This window comes from Leptonychotes weddellii, chromosome 3, assembly GCF_054177405.1.
Source record: "Leptonychotes weddellii isolate Sample4059 chromosome 3, ASM5417740v2, whole genome shotgun sequence".
NCBI classification, from domain to species: domain Eukaryota; kingdom Metazoa; phylum Chordata; class Mammalia; order Carnivora; family Phocidae; genus Leptonychotes; species Leptonychotes weddellii.
In genome coordinates this window covers 70,859,434-70,877,757 of record NC_138371.1, presented here as the reverse complement: position 1 = coordinate 70,877,757, position 18,324 = coordinate 70,859,434, and the positions used below count along the sequence as shown (strand labels likewise).

The 18,324-nt window shown below is 41.2% G+C and overlaps 1 protein-coding gene across 8 annotated transcripts in view; it reads left to right on the top strand.

Annotated features, from left to right (window-relative positions):
- FMNL2 (formin like 2) overlaps window positions 1-18,324 on the top strand; it is a 307,029-nt gene that overhangs the window by 240,976 nt on the left and 47,729 nt on the right. For all 8 annotated transcript variants that reach the window (XM_081814428.1, XM_081814431.1, XM_081814429.1 and 5 more), the window contains 2 exons: window positions 3,080-3,156; window positions 4,825-4,918. In XM_081814428.1, the coding sequence (XP_081670554.1) occupies window positions 3,080-3,156; window positions 4,825-4,918 (171 nt within the window). The remainder of the gene's footprint in view (window positions 1-3,079; window positions 3,157-4,824; window positions 4,919-18,324) is intronic.

Genomic DNA, 18,324 nt, shown 5'->3' with positions numbered 1-18,324 from the left:
GGAAAAACCTAATTCAAATGAAAAATAGGATTTGGTATCCATGGATAGGGATGCTGAAGGTGGGTCCAAGCAGAAGTGGAAAATAAATGCATAGGTAGAGAGGGTCAGTATTAGAATTCAAACTCAACAGAAAGGTGCTGAATTGAATTTGAGAAGAGGAATGTGCATTTTATGTCTTCTTTCAATCACTATTTTTTGAGCATTGCCAGACAGACCCTGTTCTAGGCAGAGGGAATACGGCATTAAATAAATAAATAAATGCCCCAGGGAACTTACTCTCTAATGAGGGGAAACAGATGATAAATAACTTGAGAAAACATACAGTGTTCCAGATGATAATGATGGGGAAATGAAACAAAAGCTAACACTTAGAAACAAAACAAAAACAAAAACCCAAAAAACAAAACTAGCACTTACAGAGTGCTTCCTAATAGGACCAACACTTTTAAGCCTATTCACTTAATTTAAAGCTCATAACAGTCCTGTGAGATTGGTAATGTTACTCTCCCCATTTTTCTGATGAGGAAACTGAGACACAGAGAAGTTAAGTAATGTGCCCAGGAACATGTATAGTCAGTAAGTGGTTTGAGTCAGACTTAAATCCAGGAAGACCAGCTCCAGAGAATTGTTACTAATACTGTAGAAAAACTACCCAAGAAATAGGTGTAGGAGGTGATGAAAATGTGTGTTCAGTTTTAAATAGGCCAGCCCCGGGAAGTGTTACGGAGAAGTAGCAATTTGTCATAGTAGCAATTTTAATGAGGGAACAAGGTAAGAGGTTCTAGGGAAAGAAGATTCTAGGTAGAAAAAGGGGTGAGCGCAAAGGCCCTGGGGCAGGAATAAGCCTGCTGTGCTTGAAGCACAGAAAGGAGGCCAGGTTGGCTGGATCGGAATAAGTGAAAAGGGGAAGAGTAGGAGATGAAATCTGAAGTTCACACAGGGTCCTTACTGTGTAGGGCTTTCTAAGCCAGTGAAAGGAGTTTGGCTTTACTTGAGTGGAAAGCTATTGAATGGTTCAGAGGAGAAATGTGACATCTGACTCTTGATTTTAACATGACCATTCTAGCTTCTGTGTTTAGAATTGACCTTGAGGGGCAAAGGCAAAAGGAGGTAGACCACTTAGGAGGCTGCAGCATTGATTTAGGTGAGTGTTGATGGTGGTATGGGGCCAGGAAAATAGGAGTAGAGATGATGAGAGGTGACCAGATTCTGGTTTACTTTGGACGGTAAAGGCAATGACATTGGGTATGTGGTTGAGGAGTGGAAGGTGGCCCCAAGGTGTTTGTCTTGGGCCCCCTTCAGATGGAGTTGCCATCTACTAAGATGGGGAAGGCTACATGATGAGCAGATTTGGGAGACAAGATTAGGAGCGAAGTTTTAGGGATGTTCCCTTTAAGATGTCTGTAGTCATCCAAATGGAGATCTTAAGTGGTCGGATATGCCAATCTGGAATTCAGGGCAGAGGTCTAGGCTGGAGATGTAAATTTGGGAATTAATAGATGATGTAGAAAGCCAGGGGCATGCTCGAGAGCAACAGGGGTAGATAGATAAGCAAAGAGGTCCAAAATAGGAACCTGGGTGCTCTGTTTAAATGTGGGAGCGCTGAGGAACAACTAGCTAGAAAGACTGAGAAGTAGCCAGGGAGGTAGGAGCCAAGTGCAGGCAGTGTTTCAAGGAGAACAGAGTGCTCAGCTGTGACCATTGCTGCTGTTAAGTCCTGTAAGACGACAAGTGAGAGTTAGCCATGGGCCTAGCAAAGTGTGGGTCATTGGCGATTCTGGCCATGGACAGTTTCAGTGGAGAGGGTGGGGATGAAACGCCTGACTGAAGTGACTGCAAGAGACAGCAGGAGGAGGAGAGTCGGAGACCGGGAGTGCTTGGAGTTTTGCTGTAGAGGTTAGGGGAGGAGAAACAAGGTAGTAGCTGGACATGGGTTGAGGGTCAAGAGAGATTTTGCCGTGGTGGTTACTGTTTCAGTTGGGCACATTTGCATCGTGTTTTTATGCTAATAAATCAGAGAGGGAGAAATAATAATGAGGGACGGGAGAATTGCTGGAGCATAGGATATGTTCTTGAGCTGGTGAGGGGGAATGGGGTCAAAGACTCAAGTGGAGGGGTACCTGGGTGGCTCAGTCGTTAGGCGTATGCCTTCGGCTCGGGTCATGATCCCAGCGTCCTGGGATCGAGCCCCGTATCGGGCTCCCTGCTCCGTGGGAAGCCTGCTTCTCCCTCTCCCACTCCCCCTGCTTGTGTTCCTTCTCTTGCTGTGTCTCTCTCTGTCAAATAAATAAATAAAATCTTAAAAAAAAAAAAAAAAAACTCAAGTGGAGAGAATGGCCTTGGATTAGAACCCAGGAAAGTTCTTCAGGAAGAGGTGAGGACGAAAGCTGTGGATCTATGTGTGGATTGATGTGGGGGTGTGAGCTTTTAGAAGTTTTTTTTTTTCCTGTTTGCTTATATTTTCTCAGGGTAATTAGGAATAAGGTCATGAACTGAGAGTGAGCTTGGAGGAGAAGGAATAATTCCTCAAGTCAGCAGAATCAAGAGTGATTCGGGAGCCTGTTGTTGAACTTGTTCTTCATTGAACTAACATGTCTCAGAACAAGGCAGGTCTTCCTGGGCTTTGGTCCTGAGAGCCATTGCCCAGAGAGGGGACTAGAAGCAGTGGTTGTCAGCCTGGGCTGCACAGTGAAGTCAGCTTAAACATTCAGATGCCAGGGTCCCATCCTTGAGATTCGAAGTAAATTGACCTGGGGTGTATCCTGGAAAATCAGTGTAGTGTTTTGTCTACTCTTCCACATGATTTTGATGAGCAGCCAGATTGAGAATCACTGGACTGGAGGCTTTTCACCATTTTAATGAAGAGAAACCCATAGTTCAGTCATCAAGAACGAGACTATGGTTCCTCGATAATAGCATGATTCCTAAAATTTTTCATAGAGAAATACGTTCAGGCACTAGAGACATAATTGCATTTATGATGGTATAAATTACACTAGGTAGAATCTTCGGGTTCTTTTTTTTCCCTTTAATCAGCATAGTCCCCTAAGTTGACTCCTAATGCTTTGTTTTTTTCTAGTATGGTTTCAACATGGTCATGTCTCATCCACATGCTGTCAATGAGATCGCACTGAGCTTGAACAACAAGAATCCAAGGTAAGCTTACCTTGTAATTTTTCAAGTGTAAATAAATCTAGGGAAATAAGAGAGCCAGTCAACACTTAGTCAAGTTAGAGTTCGGAAACTTGCAAGTGCACCTCTTTGAATTAAGGTTGCCAGTGGACTCCTTGGCTATGTAGAATTTTCTTCTCAGCTGAGTTACAGTTTTACATGTGGTGCAGTTGAGAGACTGGCGACAGCATTACCCCTTCACTGTTCTCTTCAAGCTTTCACTTCTTTTGAGGCCTGGTTCTTGGCATCCTTGCAAATTTTACCAAATTGGGTAGAGAGCATGAGGTTGCCAGGTGGTTAGGACTGGGGCCAGGAGAGTCTTCATACAGACTTAGTGATACCACTTACCACTGAAAGCTAACTACAACTACTATCCCTTGTCCGCACTTCATTTGCAAACCTTTACATATGTTGTTGGTATGACCAAACAAAAAAAGAAAACAGAGAAAACTGTGCATGCCGATTGCGTCTTCTGTTCACTTGCCTGCAAAGGCCACTGCCATATTATTCACATCACAGATGATCTCTAGAAGCCGGTCTTCATCAGTTTGTTTTAGTTACTGTAGTATGTTTTCCATTCTGGTGAGGGAGTCTGCATTTCACACATCTTATTCCCTTTCACCGAATACCTGTGTAAACTGTGCATCTGAAAACTTGTTAATGCAACTAAAAAATCTGATCACAAATGAGATCCTTTCTGATGCGGAATGAAATGAAAAATTTAAAGTCCTATTTAAATGTTGAATATTATTTCAAACTTCCTCTGATGATAGTTTTTGCAATTTTGCGATCACTTCCTTAGTTTACTAAAAAATCTGGGTAGTCCTTCTTCGTCCCTGCCTTCCACTATAGGGAAGCTGTTACTCATTTTTCTTAAGATAATTGACATTGTGAATTATCAGGCCAGTCTTCATGTAGAGGTTGGCAATAGCTTTTTTTCTAGGAAAAGAAAAGTACTGAAGTGATCTTATTATGAAAAAACAATGCTGTTCTTGATGTTGTATTTGAAAACTTAGACTGTATTGCTAAGGGTTTCCTTCTAAAAATATTTCAGATGGAGTTTTATTTTCTTTTCTCAAGTCAGAAAATATTCTTGTATTAGCACTGCTGTAATCCAGCCCCACTCAGATCTCCTGCATAGGAAGAAGTGGTGATGGAAACTTGCATTGTCATAGGGGATCTTTATGGCATCATGTGCAAATTGCAGAGTTGAAATGTAGAGCATTAATTTCAGTAGATTTTGAGCTTTTGGGGAAAATAATGAAACAGTGGGTTGTTTTCCTGAATATTCCCAGGTTCCCAGCTGTCCAGCTTATCAATAAAACTTTTTCAAACATATTGTACTGAGTCACTCACTGGTAGAAATGAAAGGCTAATCTTCCCAGAATTGATTTTCATTAGTGAGTAATTTATAATTTGGGGAGTGGGAAACTTGCCTTCCAAATTTGCTCCCTTGGATAAATCGCATACATAGATGTTAGTAAAGGTGTATTTATACTTTCATATAAATATACCTTAGTAAAAGTGTAAAAAACATACCCGAGCAAATATTTTATTATCATAGCCATCTTGGAAGGAGGGAGCTGCTGACTCATCATGTTACTTTCACTGATTTTTTTTTTTTTTTTTGCTTGTTTCTTCTTGTTTCGACAGGACAAAAGCCCTTGTCTTAGAACTGTTGGCAGCAGTTTGTCTTGTCAGAGGCGGGCATGAGATCATTTTATCAGCATTTGACAACTTTAAGGAGGTAGGATCCTTTCTAGATTGCTCACACAAACCTATTTGGAAGTCTTTGAACAAAATGATTTACCTCTTCTGTGTGCGTTTTATCATTGGGATATAATTGACATTAGTTTCAGGTGTACAACATAAGGACTCAGTATTTGTATGTCTTATGAAATGATCACCACAATAAGTTTAGTTGACACCTATGGTTTACCTTTTTATGTATTCTGGGGCCTCAGGGGTATAATATATAATTTTCTAAGACGTCACTGAGGGAGAAGTAATGAACTTAGTCTAAATATCTTAAATGGACACATTAAGCTTTCTTTGGTGTCTCATTTCCCAGAAAAGTTAACTATTTGCAGGATCCATTTTCCTTTGGAGACCAGGGAATTGCCAGTTTGAGAACATGTTTTGTTAAATGTCTGAGGTTTTCATTATGGTTATACTTGAGCATCCTCCATGTACATTTTATGAACTCTTTGATCAGAGTTACTTCCCCCAAATCATATGTATTATCATTGCTGTGCTGGACGACACACACACACCCCCACACACACCCCCATCCCCCCAAATAAATAGAGACACTGATTTGAGCAGTTTGTAATCTTAACCAGGTGATCCTGTCCTAGACACACCGTTAACCAGTGGACATGTGTGGTTGAAAATGAAAACTTAAATGACTGCGGAGGAACAAAGAATTACACACAGATAATATGATACCAAGGATGGTGGCCCAAAGTATCAAGACATCACAATTGAAATAATCACTCATTTCCCTTAGTGGTAGCGTGCAGGGTTACATGGCCATGAAGAGTGCCTGTGTACCTCCCGACTATGGGCCTAACAGCTGAGGCTACTTTGAGGTGGGATATCATAAAAGTAAGTATAGGCACTTGGAGCTCAGGCTTCCGTAGGGCCTTCAGCCAGGTTGTGCCTTCTCCTGGTGATCCCATTTGATTTCACATGCTTCTGGATTCAAATCCAGATCTCAACGGGACTTCCAGACTCTCTCTCATCTTTCCTGGGAGCCTCTGGAGTAAGAACCCAGCTAGTATTTGTCGAAGACCTACTCTAGGGCAGGTGCTGTGCCAAGTACACCCATGAAATCGTGTGGTTCTGTGAGAATATGTGAGACAAGTATTAATGTCTACATGTTCTAGAAGAATAAACTGAAATTCCAAATACCTGGCTGGCCCATGGTCCCATAGCCAGGTAAGTGGCAGAGCGAGGACCCGGATTTGGTGCTCCTGATCCTGAACTCCCATTTTAGGTGGCATTTGGGCCCAGCTGTGTGTGAAACTCTTGGGGAAATACTGAATTAGACAGGACCTCAGAGCCATTTCCCCCACCCTACCCCCTTCATTGGACTTACTACCCCAGGCGCCAGAGGTACTAGTGAGAGACCCGTGATCGCATATGTGGGCTAGAAAGCTTCAAAGATGTCAACAGGGAAGACAGTCCTCCTGCCTTTTTATTTTATGGTTTCCCTCCCTTCAGTCACTGCTTTAAGATTTTGATATTATCCATTTTGTTAATGCTGACCATGGACAGAATCAAATATTGTCTTTTTACCTATTCAGCCTCAGTGATAGTGAAAAAATATCCAGGTTCCAAGAATATGAGGTATAATAGTGCATCTTTAAATCATACTTTGGCTTCAAAAAATAATAGAGGCTTTAGAGAAAAGAAATGTATGAATGCTTGTCTGTGAATGTTTTTATATGTCATATATTAGTACATAAGATTTGTATTTACAAGTAAGGAGATCTATGTTTGGGTAGATGGGTCTAATAGGAAAATGAAACAGCATGCGAAGCTAATATAACTTCCCAATCTTTATCATTTGATCACATTTGGACATATCCCACATCTAATACCTTCCACATTGGAAGCACTTACTATACAGTTATCAGTGACCCTTGTTATAACATAAGCAATATCACAACAAGCATCTGATTACATTGTGGGTCAAATTATGTCCTCATTATAATTGTGTACAATCAGTAATCATTAAAGCCAGTCATTCATGAGATGGATGTTAATTTTGTTTCCTTTTAGGTAAAATAGAGTGCCTTTCTTATGCATGATAATACTTGCAGAATTGAGTTTCAGCGACCTGGTATCAGAATTGTATACGGTTTAGCCATTTAGTTGAAAAAAAAATAATCTTACTAAATCTAATGGCTAAGTAGCAATGCAAACTAAATTAATTTTGACTTTGAATTTTAAAAGCTTTAACCACAATCTGCCTCATTTCTGTAATAACTGAAGAGTGATGGTGTTTAAGATCAGATTCTCCTTACACAGGCACTGGCATCTTAGAAAAACAAAGCCACGTGGGAGAAGGGACAAGGGGGGGTTCTGTGTGTGTTCTTGGCGTGCATTGACCTCGAGGTGTGGAATCCATGTAGACAGACCAAACAGAGGAATTACCCTAATAGCCATGTGAATGAAGACAGGGCAGGAGCATGCCCCTGAGAAACTTGATTCTTATGGATAGGTTAAAAGGGCATTAACCCATTTATCTGTTCAATCTTAGGGTGAACAAGTATTACTTTATATTGATCTTTTTTTTTTTTTTTTTAAATGTAATGCCATTGTCAGCCCAGAGTGTCTTAAATTTCTTTCTTTTCTCTTTTCTCCCATTTTATGTGAGGGATTTTTTTTTTTTCTTATACATCATAGTCAAGAGTGTGTTCTTTAATCATTTTAGCAAAAATGTCAGTGGAATCTTCTGGGTGTAGGGAGATTTGGGAGCCAGCTGTTCCTGATTAGGAAAAGTTGTACTTATGATCTCAGATGCTTGTGCAGATAGGGTTTGGGTGAGAGTAATGCCTATTGAGCTGTTCATGGCAGAGAGAGTACCATACCAGGGACCAGGATACCAGGGAGTAGGGCCAACAAAGAGTCTTTGCCTTCAAAAAGATTGATTTTAAAGCTTTTTATCCCTTTTAGTAAGCTGGGATTCCATTCATCTCTTTATGAAGGCTGATGGGGATTATCCTTTTTTCACTGAGGGGACTGATGGAGGGTGGTTGTGGGGTTTAACATTAGACATCAGTATCTTGTTTTGCAAATAAAGTAATAGGCACTAGAGTAGCCAGACTCTTTGGGCTTTGATCACTGTGAAAGCACAGCCATGCACACTGTTGCAACGTGGCACCAGATGCTAAAGGGAAGTTTAAAGACCCTGCATCTTAAGTATGTAGCAGGATGTTTTCCCCCTCTACTTCTTGAGCCAACAAATCCATTCTGTCCTACTTGACTACCACCAATTAATTCAAATGTGAATTACAGGAAGGTATCTCTTTGCTTTTGATAGACTTTTATGTAGGATTCCTTAACTTTCTCATATTTCACTTAATATTCAGAATCTCAACAAGTTTGGTTTTCTGTGTTTTTGCAATGAATTTCATCACATATCCTTATAATATCTGGAGTACATGCTTTAGGAAAATAGGGAGCACTTCCAATTTAATGATGTCTGATGGCAGGAAGAATATTAACCCAAGGTCTTGCTTTAGGTGCATGTTGAGGTAGGTGCTAGGCCTGGTGTCCCTGAAGAAGCACATATATCACCTCAATATATTTGACGAGAAAGGAGTTCTTACACCAAGCATGGTTTGTGACATGCCTGAAAATTTGAGTGTAGTGAGTAGATAAAGACTAAACCATTTAGTCAACCGTGATGCTCCTTGAATTCTTTTCTCTTAAATTTTTTTTTTCCTAAATAAAGGGAATTAACACATCTGGTTTTGGTGTTGAAACATCTCCTCATGAAAATTTATGGTCCTGAATTGAGGACCAGGGTGAGAACAAGGAGTCATCTGTTTTTCGCTTACTGGCTAATTTTGCCATGTGGAGGGACGTGTTACCATCTTGTCTAAATCGATACTTTCTTAGTTGCATAGCAATATAAGTTTTTGAACATTTGGCCTCTCCAATAGGAAAAAAAAAATACATTTGGAAGCAAAGGTCGCTCTCTTGGTATTTGCACTAGTTCAGGGTCTTGTTTGTGAGAAGCAGAAACTGACTCTTAACATACAAAAGAAAAGGTTGATTGGAAGGATGTTGCACAGGGTTGACAAGTAGCCTAGAGAAACAGGCCTGAAAAATGGGCAGGTGTTCCTAAAATGTGGCTAGACTCTCAGGCTGTGTGCACTTGAAGCCTAGCCACCCTAAGCACTACTTGAGGTTCTGATCATCCTTTTTCTTCTCTCCCAAATGACATGGGCCATAGCTAGCGATCCGCTGTGTCATAAAAGTACACTTACGGGTTAAGGACATGAACTAGCCCCCACTTCAGAGTTATAAACACGATTTAATCCAGTTTCCCTTAGGAGCCTTGAGGTCTTCCACCTAGACCTTGCTCTCTTCAACTTTTCCTAGTCTTCCTACTGTTTTTCCATTCTCTTCTTTGGTATATCTGACAAACCACCTTTAAGAAAGTGTCTCTAAGAGTCTGGCAAAAAAATACTCCCATTTGAAATGAGAGGGAAAGATGCTGAGGCCCCATAGACTCTGCAGTGGAATAGCCTGCTATGATACTAGTAATAAAACTCTTGGAGGACTTTGAGCTACCAGCTCCCCCAGGCTGCTGGGAGGTGCACCTGGAATTCATCAGGATTCCAGAATGATTATAACTGTGTTCTCATCTGCTTCCAAAATGACAGCATCTGGCTTTAACAAATAAGCCTGAGGCCTGACTTTGGTTATTCAAGGCCCACCTCCTTCCCACTTCTGCCCTTCCAGTGTGGAGAGGTGGGGCCTCATGAAATGAGTCACTCAAGGCCACCAGCGCTCCTGTACGCAGCACTCTTGGCAGTAGTCATTAGTTTTTTCGCCTTTTTCTAGAAGGCTTCCTCAGAAAGCTGATGTGGTTTAGCTACTGGGCACCCGAAAGCACTCGTGCTACACATTATTAAGTTGATTTAAGAAAGCCTGTCAGGTTTTATTTACAGTGAGCCAAATTGGGCAGGAAGGAGAGCAGACATTTTGGTGTGCTTCCAGCGTTCTTCTGAGTTTAATCCCATCTAATCTAGCCTCTCAGACGTTTGAGGGTATAGGATTATAAATCCAGCACAAGACCATCCAGATAACTCCTTCGTTGGTAAAAATTTTCAACATGGAGGGAAGGGCACTTTTTTCAGTCTCTCACTGAACTGTAAGCAATGTATTTTCTCGGAACTCAGACTGTGGGAGCTATAGTTCAAGAGCGTACGTGTGTATTTCACCATATGAGGCCAGAATTACACTTACCTGATTCACTGAGACTCTTCTCTGGCCAGTCTCTATCTTCTAGTGATCAGGAAGCAGAGTCACCACAACTGTTTTTGGGGGGACCATTTATTAACTGTTGCAGTTACTGCTCGTGTACAATAAATGAACCCAAACATAGTCTTACTATGCTCATGGATTCTGTAGATCAGGAGGTCAGGCTGGGCATGGCAGGGACGATCGTCCCTGCTCCCTCATGCGCAGGGCTTTATCAGCGAAGATCCCAGCAACTAGGGGCAGGAATTCATTTGGAGGCTTCTTCACTGGAATATCTAGCCTCTGGGCTGTGATGACTCAAAGGCTGAGCTCAGTGGAGCCTACCAACCAGGGTGCCTCCATGTAGAACTCCGTGTGGCTGGAGCTTGTTATGGTGGGAGAGTTGGCTTCCAAGAGGGAGTGTCCAGGAAGGAGCATCCGGAGACCAGGTATTTAAAGTGATAGACATCACAGCACATCTTCTGAGCTAGTGTCAGAGGTCATCAGTGACATTTCTGCTGCATTCTGTTGGTTATAAGTCCAACACAGATGCAGAGGGGCAACAGTGACTTTACTTCTCCATGGTGGAGTGGGAGGGTTGCACCACAGGAGAATGTGTGGGGTGGGAGATACTGCTGTGGTCATCTTTGGAAAATGCAGTTCACCTCGGTAACTTTTTGAGAATTACCAGTGTATCTCTGGTGGTTCCTCTTCTGTTTTCTCTCTCTCCTTTTCTCAACCTAATACTTGGTTTCGCCTCAGGACTGAAGCTTTGTAAGCTTTTTCATTGGAGTTAGAAAGGATGGCTGCCACTTCTTCCAAGCGAGTTTACTCGCTTCTAGAGGAGAAAGCCATTTACATAAGATTTCTGAGCCCCTGGTAATGAACAAGTTACTTCTTTATCATCTGTGTCTTTATCATCTTGTAAGGAAGTGAAGGCTGGTCTCCTGTTGGTCATTAGGGGATGAGTCATGCTAACTTGAAAATTTTTCATGAACATTAGAGTGCCCCTTTGTGTCAGAAACATTGATAAACACTGGCAATAAGAAAATGAGGAAGACATAGGCCCTGCCCTTAAGGAGCATCCGAGTCCAGTTAAGAAAACAAATATTTTGACAGTTAAGCTACTAGGCTTTATAAAGTTAAATGTCAGAAACTTTATAAGAGGAGTAACCACTAACCGAGAGGTGGTGGAGAAAGGAAGGCAGATGGGGTGGGCGCTTTCGGGAGAGGCTTCCTATAGGAAGGGGTGCCTGAGCTGAATTTAGGGTGAATAAGAGTTAACCAGGTATATTAGTTAGTTACCACTGCTGTAATAAATTGCCACAAACTTAGTGGCTTATTACAATGCATATTATCCTGCAGTTCTGTTGGTTGCACGTATAAAATGAGTCTGTAGAGCGGCATTCTCTCAAGGAACCCATTTCTTTGCCCTTTCAGTTTCTAGAAGCTGCATACATTCTTTGGCTCACAGCCTCTTCTGACTCTGATCCTCTGGCCTCCTTCCTCTAGTGACCATTGTGATTCTATGGGGTCCACCCAGATAATCCAGGGTAATCTCCCCATCTCAAGATCCTTATCTTAATCATACCTGCAGAGTCCCTTTTACATGGAAGGCAAATAGTCACGAGTACCAGGGATTAGGACATGGACATCTTTGTGGAGGCCTTCTTTGGCCCACCACACCAAGTAAAGGTGTCCTTTTATACAAAGAAGGTGGCATCCTAGTAAAGCTTCAGGGACCATAGTTACTATAGTTTACTGTACTCTCCATTCTTAAAGGGAAGGAGGGTGTGGGAAGAGACAAGGTGGAATAGGAAGTGAGGGGCAGATGAGGAAAGACCTCGTGTCTTATTCCAGAGTCTTCATACTGCCCTGTAGCCTGGAGAAGCAAGGGGCAGCGGTAGGAAATGTGTTCTGCAAACTTCTCCAAGCACTTGCTGTTCAGAACGACTCTCTCCATAAAGAAATGGCAGTTACATTTTGCTGCAGGAGTCTGTTGGCAGTGTGTAGCGTGAGGTCACTTTGAGCAGGGTGTGGTTAGGGTTTGAGGTTTGTTTTAGAGATTTTGCCATTCATATTTCTCATTCCTTGGGCCTCTTCCTCCAGTGACAGTCATCTGCTTCATCTGCTAATATCGACAGGACTTTCAATTGCTGTGGGCCTGAGGGAACTAAAAAAAAAAAAAAAAAATACAAGAGGATAGTGGTACCTGGGGACAGATGAGATTGTCGTGGTTTCTGGGAGCATTTGTAGAGATGCTTTGCTTTTCAGCCTGACTTTAATTAGACCCGCCCCTCTCTCCACAAGCCTGCCTGCAATTTACACACCAGGGAGCCTCATCTCCTATTTCATTCATAGCAGCCACCTTCAAAAAAAAAAAAAGCATTGCTTCCTTTTGTTTTTAGTCATGTAAAAATGCTGTTTCGAAAATCTGGGCCCTTGGCCAACTGTAAAATAGTAGGCATATGTGTCCTTGTTGCATATTCTGGGAAGATCACAATGAAAGACCTCAGGAAAAAATAACAGTGAGAGCTCTGTGTCACTTTAAGACCCCATCGATGTGTGCTCCGGGCTGGCACAGGCCCCTAAACATGGCACTTTGACTTGGGAAGAGTTTCTGTGACCTGTAGAGGTGGTTATGGTTGTTAGGTACATAGGGATGGTATGAAGCCCTCTGCTGTGACTTGATTAGAGAACTGGCATCGAAGCTCTGACATCATCACCAACTCCAGAAACCATTAGAATGTGGGGAGGTTTCAGTTCCCGGTCAGGATTTGGTTGCCACTCTGACATTTATTTCTGCAGAGTAATGTTAAAGTCTATTTTAGGGTCACCTTGGTTTCTTTTTCCTGTGCGAAAGAACGCCTCCTTATTCTTTTTCTCCCTCACTCCACCCTGACTTGTATAACAAGGAGCTTTTTTTTTTAAAGTCTGTATCTTGGGACGAAGTGTACTTTAGTAGTCTATATTTGTTCTAGCTGCTTTTTAAAGCAGGTTCATATTAAGTGAAAATAGAATTGTTTTAAAATGTCTGATCTGGATTATAGGTTATTTTTAGTGGTCATTAAGTCCAGTGCTAAGCAATGGTTAAGTTCTAGATGCAGGGCTATATTAACTATCTTATTAACTAGGCTTCTAGGTTTAAATAGAGCTGTTCAAGTGATCATGAAAATGCTGTGCTAGCGTTAACTAGGAAAAGGATAAATGACATAGATTTATGTCTTATGTATGCATATATGAGTGTATGCATATTGTGTGTGTGTATTATGAGTAACAGCGTAAAGATACATTTATGCATAGTAACAGACCCTAAAAAGAAAGAAATGAAAGGGGTTGGAGTGGCAGTGAGTGTATATTTCTATTGCAACATGCCTCATGTGGTTAAATGTCCCTATTATATGCAGGGTTAGAGTTTTCCTACTAGTAGTGTTTTATATGACTGCGTTCTCTTGTCTTTTCTAAAGATGCTAGTTATCTTTTGTGTAATCTCTTTCCAAAAATAAAGACAAAATCAAAATTCTTTGGAGCTTTTAGAGAGTTGTTGGGTAAATATACTTCTTACCATGGAAAAAAAGCACCATTATAAGATCAGGAGAGTTTGACAGAAAATAAAAAGACATGATTTTCATCCCACAAGTTTCGGTTGCCTTGAGAAAGACAGGGTTGACTTTAATAGGTAGGTAGTTAAGGACTAAATGTATGCTAAGGTAAACAATAAGAGGACAGTAATTCAGAACGTTAAGACTCATGCTTATATATATATTTTTTTAATTCCCTGTTATAATTTAAACTAGTTTTGTGTGTCATTGCCAATGAATATGCTTTCTGAGCTTGACTCCCTATGTGAGTCAAGCTCAGATTTCATTTGAAATTTAAATACTTGTAAAACTTAAGCACATTAAAAAAAACTTATTTGGGCTCTGTAGTCAGTACATAAGGGCTTTGTTTGATTGGTTTCTTTTAAACTAACAGTCGTCTTCAGCAAGAAAACATGAGCGGAGTTCTTGAATCTCTTCCATTTTATTCCCATGTTATAAACATTAGCCAGTAGATGATATCGTGTGTACAAAAAAGGCATATACAAATATGGAAATAGACTACCACCTATTGTTCGCTGAGTACCAATAGGCTGCTATATATTACTTTAATCTAAGGTCCACCCTATGAAGTGCAGGAATAAAGAACAAGAGGTTTAGAGTAGATAGGCCTACTGACATACTTTAGTAAATGGCAACTGTGGGATTTTTACCCAGATCCATTGAGCAAAAGGCTCATAGTCAACCTTCTATAACATGTTGTCACATACCAAACACTTTCTGCACATGTTCATACAACACCTTCAGTTTTCTACTACAAAGCCAACCGAATTAGAACATTTATAGATTGGTCAGGTTACTGGAGTGTTTTTAGTTATTAGTAAAATTCAGGACAAACTGGGCTCTTTGTATGGGGCCTGAGAAGAGAGGATGGGTCTTGAGCAGGATTATAAAGGAAGGCAGACATTTGGTGGGTGGGTGGAGGGCATTCTGGGAACAGAAGGAGAGAATGGCGTGAGGTCTGTCCTGGAGCAGGGTAAGTCAGGATAAATGTGCTGCATGGCAAGGGAACATGTCTGGCTGGGGTCCATGATCCAGAAGAAAGCATGGCAGGGCGCAGGCATGATTAAGAATCTGAGGAGGTCACTGTGGAGAGATTGGAAACCTGTGCTGGAATCTCAACTGGAAGATGAAGTAGGAGGGAAGAGAAAAAGGGAACGAGAAGCAACTACTAGTTATAAACATTCTACAGTTTATAAAGTGTTTTTATGTCTGTTCTATATGATTCTGTAGAAATCTGTGAAGGGAATTTTATGTAATTCTGATAAATATTCAGGAGTACCAACGCTCTGCATGAAGTACCTGAGCGGGGAGATGCTGGAATTTGGAAGGTGGGTAGTTCAGGCAGTAAGTGACTGGGCCCTGGACCAAGTTTGTGGCCATGATGATGGATGTAAACCCACAAAAGTCAGAAGGAGACAGGATGATCCAGTGAATTTGGGGATGGATGTAAGAAGAGAATAAAATCTATTCAAGTAATACATATTTAATTAAGAAAGTAGCACAGCCATGATAAACAAATATCCGGGATTTTCTTTTTTTTTTTCTGGTAAAGAAGATAAGCTTTGTTTTTATTAAATTCATTCTCTTTGTGATGGTAAAATGTCCAATGTCAGATTCTTTGTTCTGAACTAAAGATGAGGAATGAGAGAACAGGTTTAAACAGAGGTATTGGGGAGTGTGTGTGTGTGTGTGTGTGTGTGTGTGTGTGTGTAATCCAAATAGAGAAGGGCATTGTAACAAAGATGAACTCCACAGGGTACCAGCCTATAGGAGTAAGGAGGCCAGGTTAGAATGGCCTGGAAGGATGCTCAGAAGAAACCAACACAGAGCACGAAGGACAGTCAGGAGGGTGAGAATATACCTGGTGGGTCTGGTGTCTTGTGGTGCAAGTTCCTGCTTTAGGTGACAAGTTAGTCACATGGTCTCTGTCCCTCCTTCAAATTCTACATTTTCAGATTTCTATATATAATTTGGTTTATACATGGCCTATGTATGTAATACATATTATGCATATATGTTCAGGTGGTTCCATCTGAGGAAGGTTAAGTGCTTCTTGTACCACAGATAAGAAAACAAGGTACCCAGATAATCAAATGATGGGTACAAAAATTTACAAACCAGAACTAAATGTAACGCTAAGGATAGTTGGTAGGATAGAAACAAGCTTAAAATAAAGATAGAGCTCTGTGATTTTAGACTACGTTGTGATGTTAGTCCCTTGTTCCCTTAGTAACCACCTGGAAGTGGCTGCATCGGTTTCTAAACCCAAGTGTCATTAAAAAAAAAATCTGCAGTGTGTCAAAGGTGCTTGCTGCTTCCCTAACCAGAAAGTGAGCTGAGTGTGCTGGGGGGGCACACGTTGGTACCTGCCGCTTGTAAGGGCCTGTCTGTGAAAGCATTGCTGGCTTGAGCAGTGTTTGAAAGACTGAGCTTTCAAGTCATCATTCAGGCTTTTCATTTCCCAGCTCCTCCATCGTACCCAGACTCTGTCTCCTCATTGTACTCCAGACTCTGTCTCCTCATTGTACTCCAGCGGCCATTCTTTATTCCTTTCGCCATAGTGGTGCATGTGGCTCCTGCCGAGTTCTTTCGTTCCTTGTAGCCATCTGCCAAGGATATATAGTCACGCTTGGTTTTCATTCACAACAATCGACTGAAACACACTTAGTAGAAGAAAATGGCTCAGCGGTTCCTGATTATGGTCCAACAATCACTGTCAGTCACCCTTCATCGTGAAGCTGAGCTCTCTGACGGAATTTTCCCCCTCAGCCCTGCGTCACTGGGGAGTGGAAATGGCCAATTACAGTAACATGAGCTATAGCTCTGTTTTGTTTCAGGAGTTTGGTTTTGGCTGTGGAAAATGAGGGTTCCTTCCCCACCAGTAAATGTACCAGCAACACATGTGGTATCCTGGATTTACTGGTATACCGCTAAGAACAACACTGAATTTTCCATTTTGAAGTATTTTCCAGGAATAGGTGTAAAGCTAGGAAGTAGCGTATTCTAGGTGGTAGTTATCAAGGACATGTTTAGTGCATTGTTAAGATAATCATCTTTTTGTTGCTTGCGTATTCTTGATCGTTTGATATTTTAGTGTGTCATGCATTCTAGGGCAAATATATTTCCTTGGGTTGATTCACTAGTACTGTCCCTGAACTTTGGGGAATGCATGTCCTATAGACCATGCAGAAGAAATCTGTTTCTTTATCTCTCTCCTATTCTTGCTCGGAATCCAACATTCGCTTGGCTTTGGGAGAAGAATATCTAGCCTCGTAATGAGCCTCCACGTGACAGAGGTAGCCACATCCCAGAGACAACAGAGAATGGTCAGGGATCCACTGCTGTCTAACCTGGTAAATGCCAGGGATTGTACCTGTCCCTGTGTAACATAATTGAAGGGATGTCTGGTTTTGTGGGGTTTTTGCTTTTTGTTTTTGTTTTTAATCTTTATGTTTTTCCTTCCTTGTAAACCGGTGGTGGATTTCTTGCTATCTAGGGAAACCTGCCCTGCCCGAAGGATGTGACTTCATCTTCATTGGAGAGATGGCCCATGTAGTTGTTCTTTGTATGGTGTGATTGACTCCCTGACAGTCTTGGAAGACATTTTCCTATTAGAAATCCATTTATTTGCTTCTTCAAGTTTGGGGTTTTGAGAATTCATCATCTTTGTAGAAATAAAGAAGCTATTCTCTAGTAGTATAACGAGTAGTTCTTAAATTTTTGGCCTCAAGACCCCTTTTTACGTTCTTAAAAAGTATGAAGGATTCCCCCCCAGTTTTTAGTTTATGCAGGTTATGGATTGATATTTACCCCTTTAGAAATGAAAGCAAACTTTTGGTACTTATTTCATTAAAAATAACATAATAGACTCGTTACATGTTAGTGTTAACTTTTTCTATAAAAAAACATTTTTTCTCAAAACTTAAAATCAGTGAAGTGTAGTGGCTCTTTTAGTCATCTTGGGCTCCCATAACAAAATACCATACAGTGAACCGCTTAAACAACAGAAATTTATTTCCTCACAGTTAGAGGCTGAAAGTCCCCATGCCGGCATGGTTGGGTTCTGGCGGAGGTCCTTGTCTTGCTTGCAGATGGCTGCTTTCTTGCTGTATCCTCAGATGGTCTTTCCTAGGGGTATGTGTGTATGTGAGTGCAGATGTCTCGCTTTCTCTTCTAAGGCCATCGATGTCATTGGATTAGGGGTTCATCCTTAGCACCTCATTTAACCTTACTAACCTAAAAGCCCTATTTCCAAATACATTTGAATTGAGGGTAAGGCTTTGATACATGGATGTTGTGGAGACACAGTTCCCTCCATAATAGTGGCACTACTTTATATTTTTATGCATCTTTTATTTTTTAAAAAATTTTATTATGTTATGTTAGTCACCATACAATACATCATTAGCTTTTGATGTGGTGATCCACAATCCATTGTTTTCGTATAATACCCAGTGCTCCATGCAGTACGTGCCCTCCTTAATACCCATCACCGGGCTAACCCATCCCCCCACCCCCTCTCTTCTAAAACCTTCAGTTTGTTTCTCAGAGTCCATAGTCTCTCATGGCT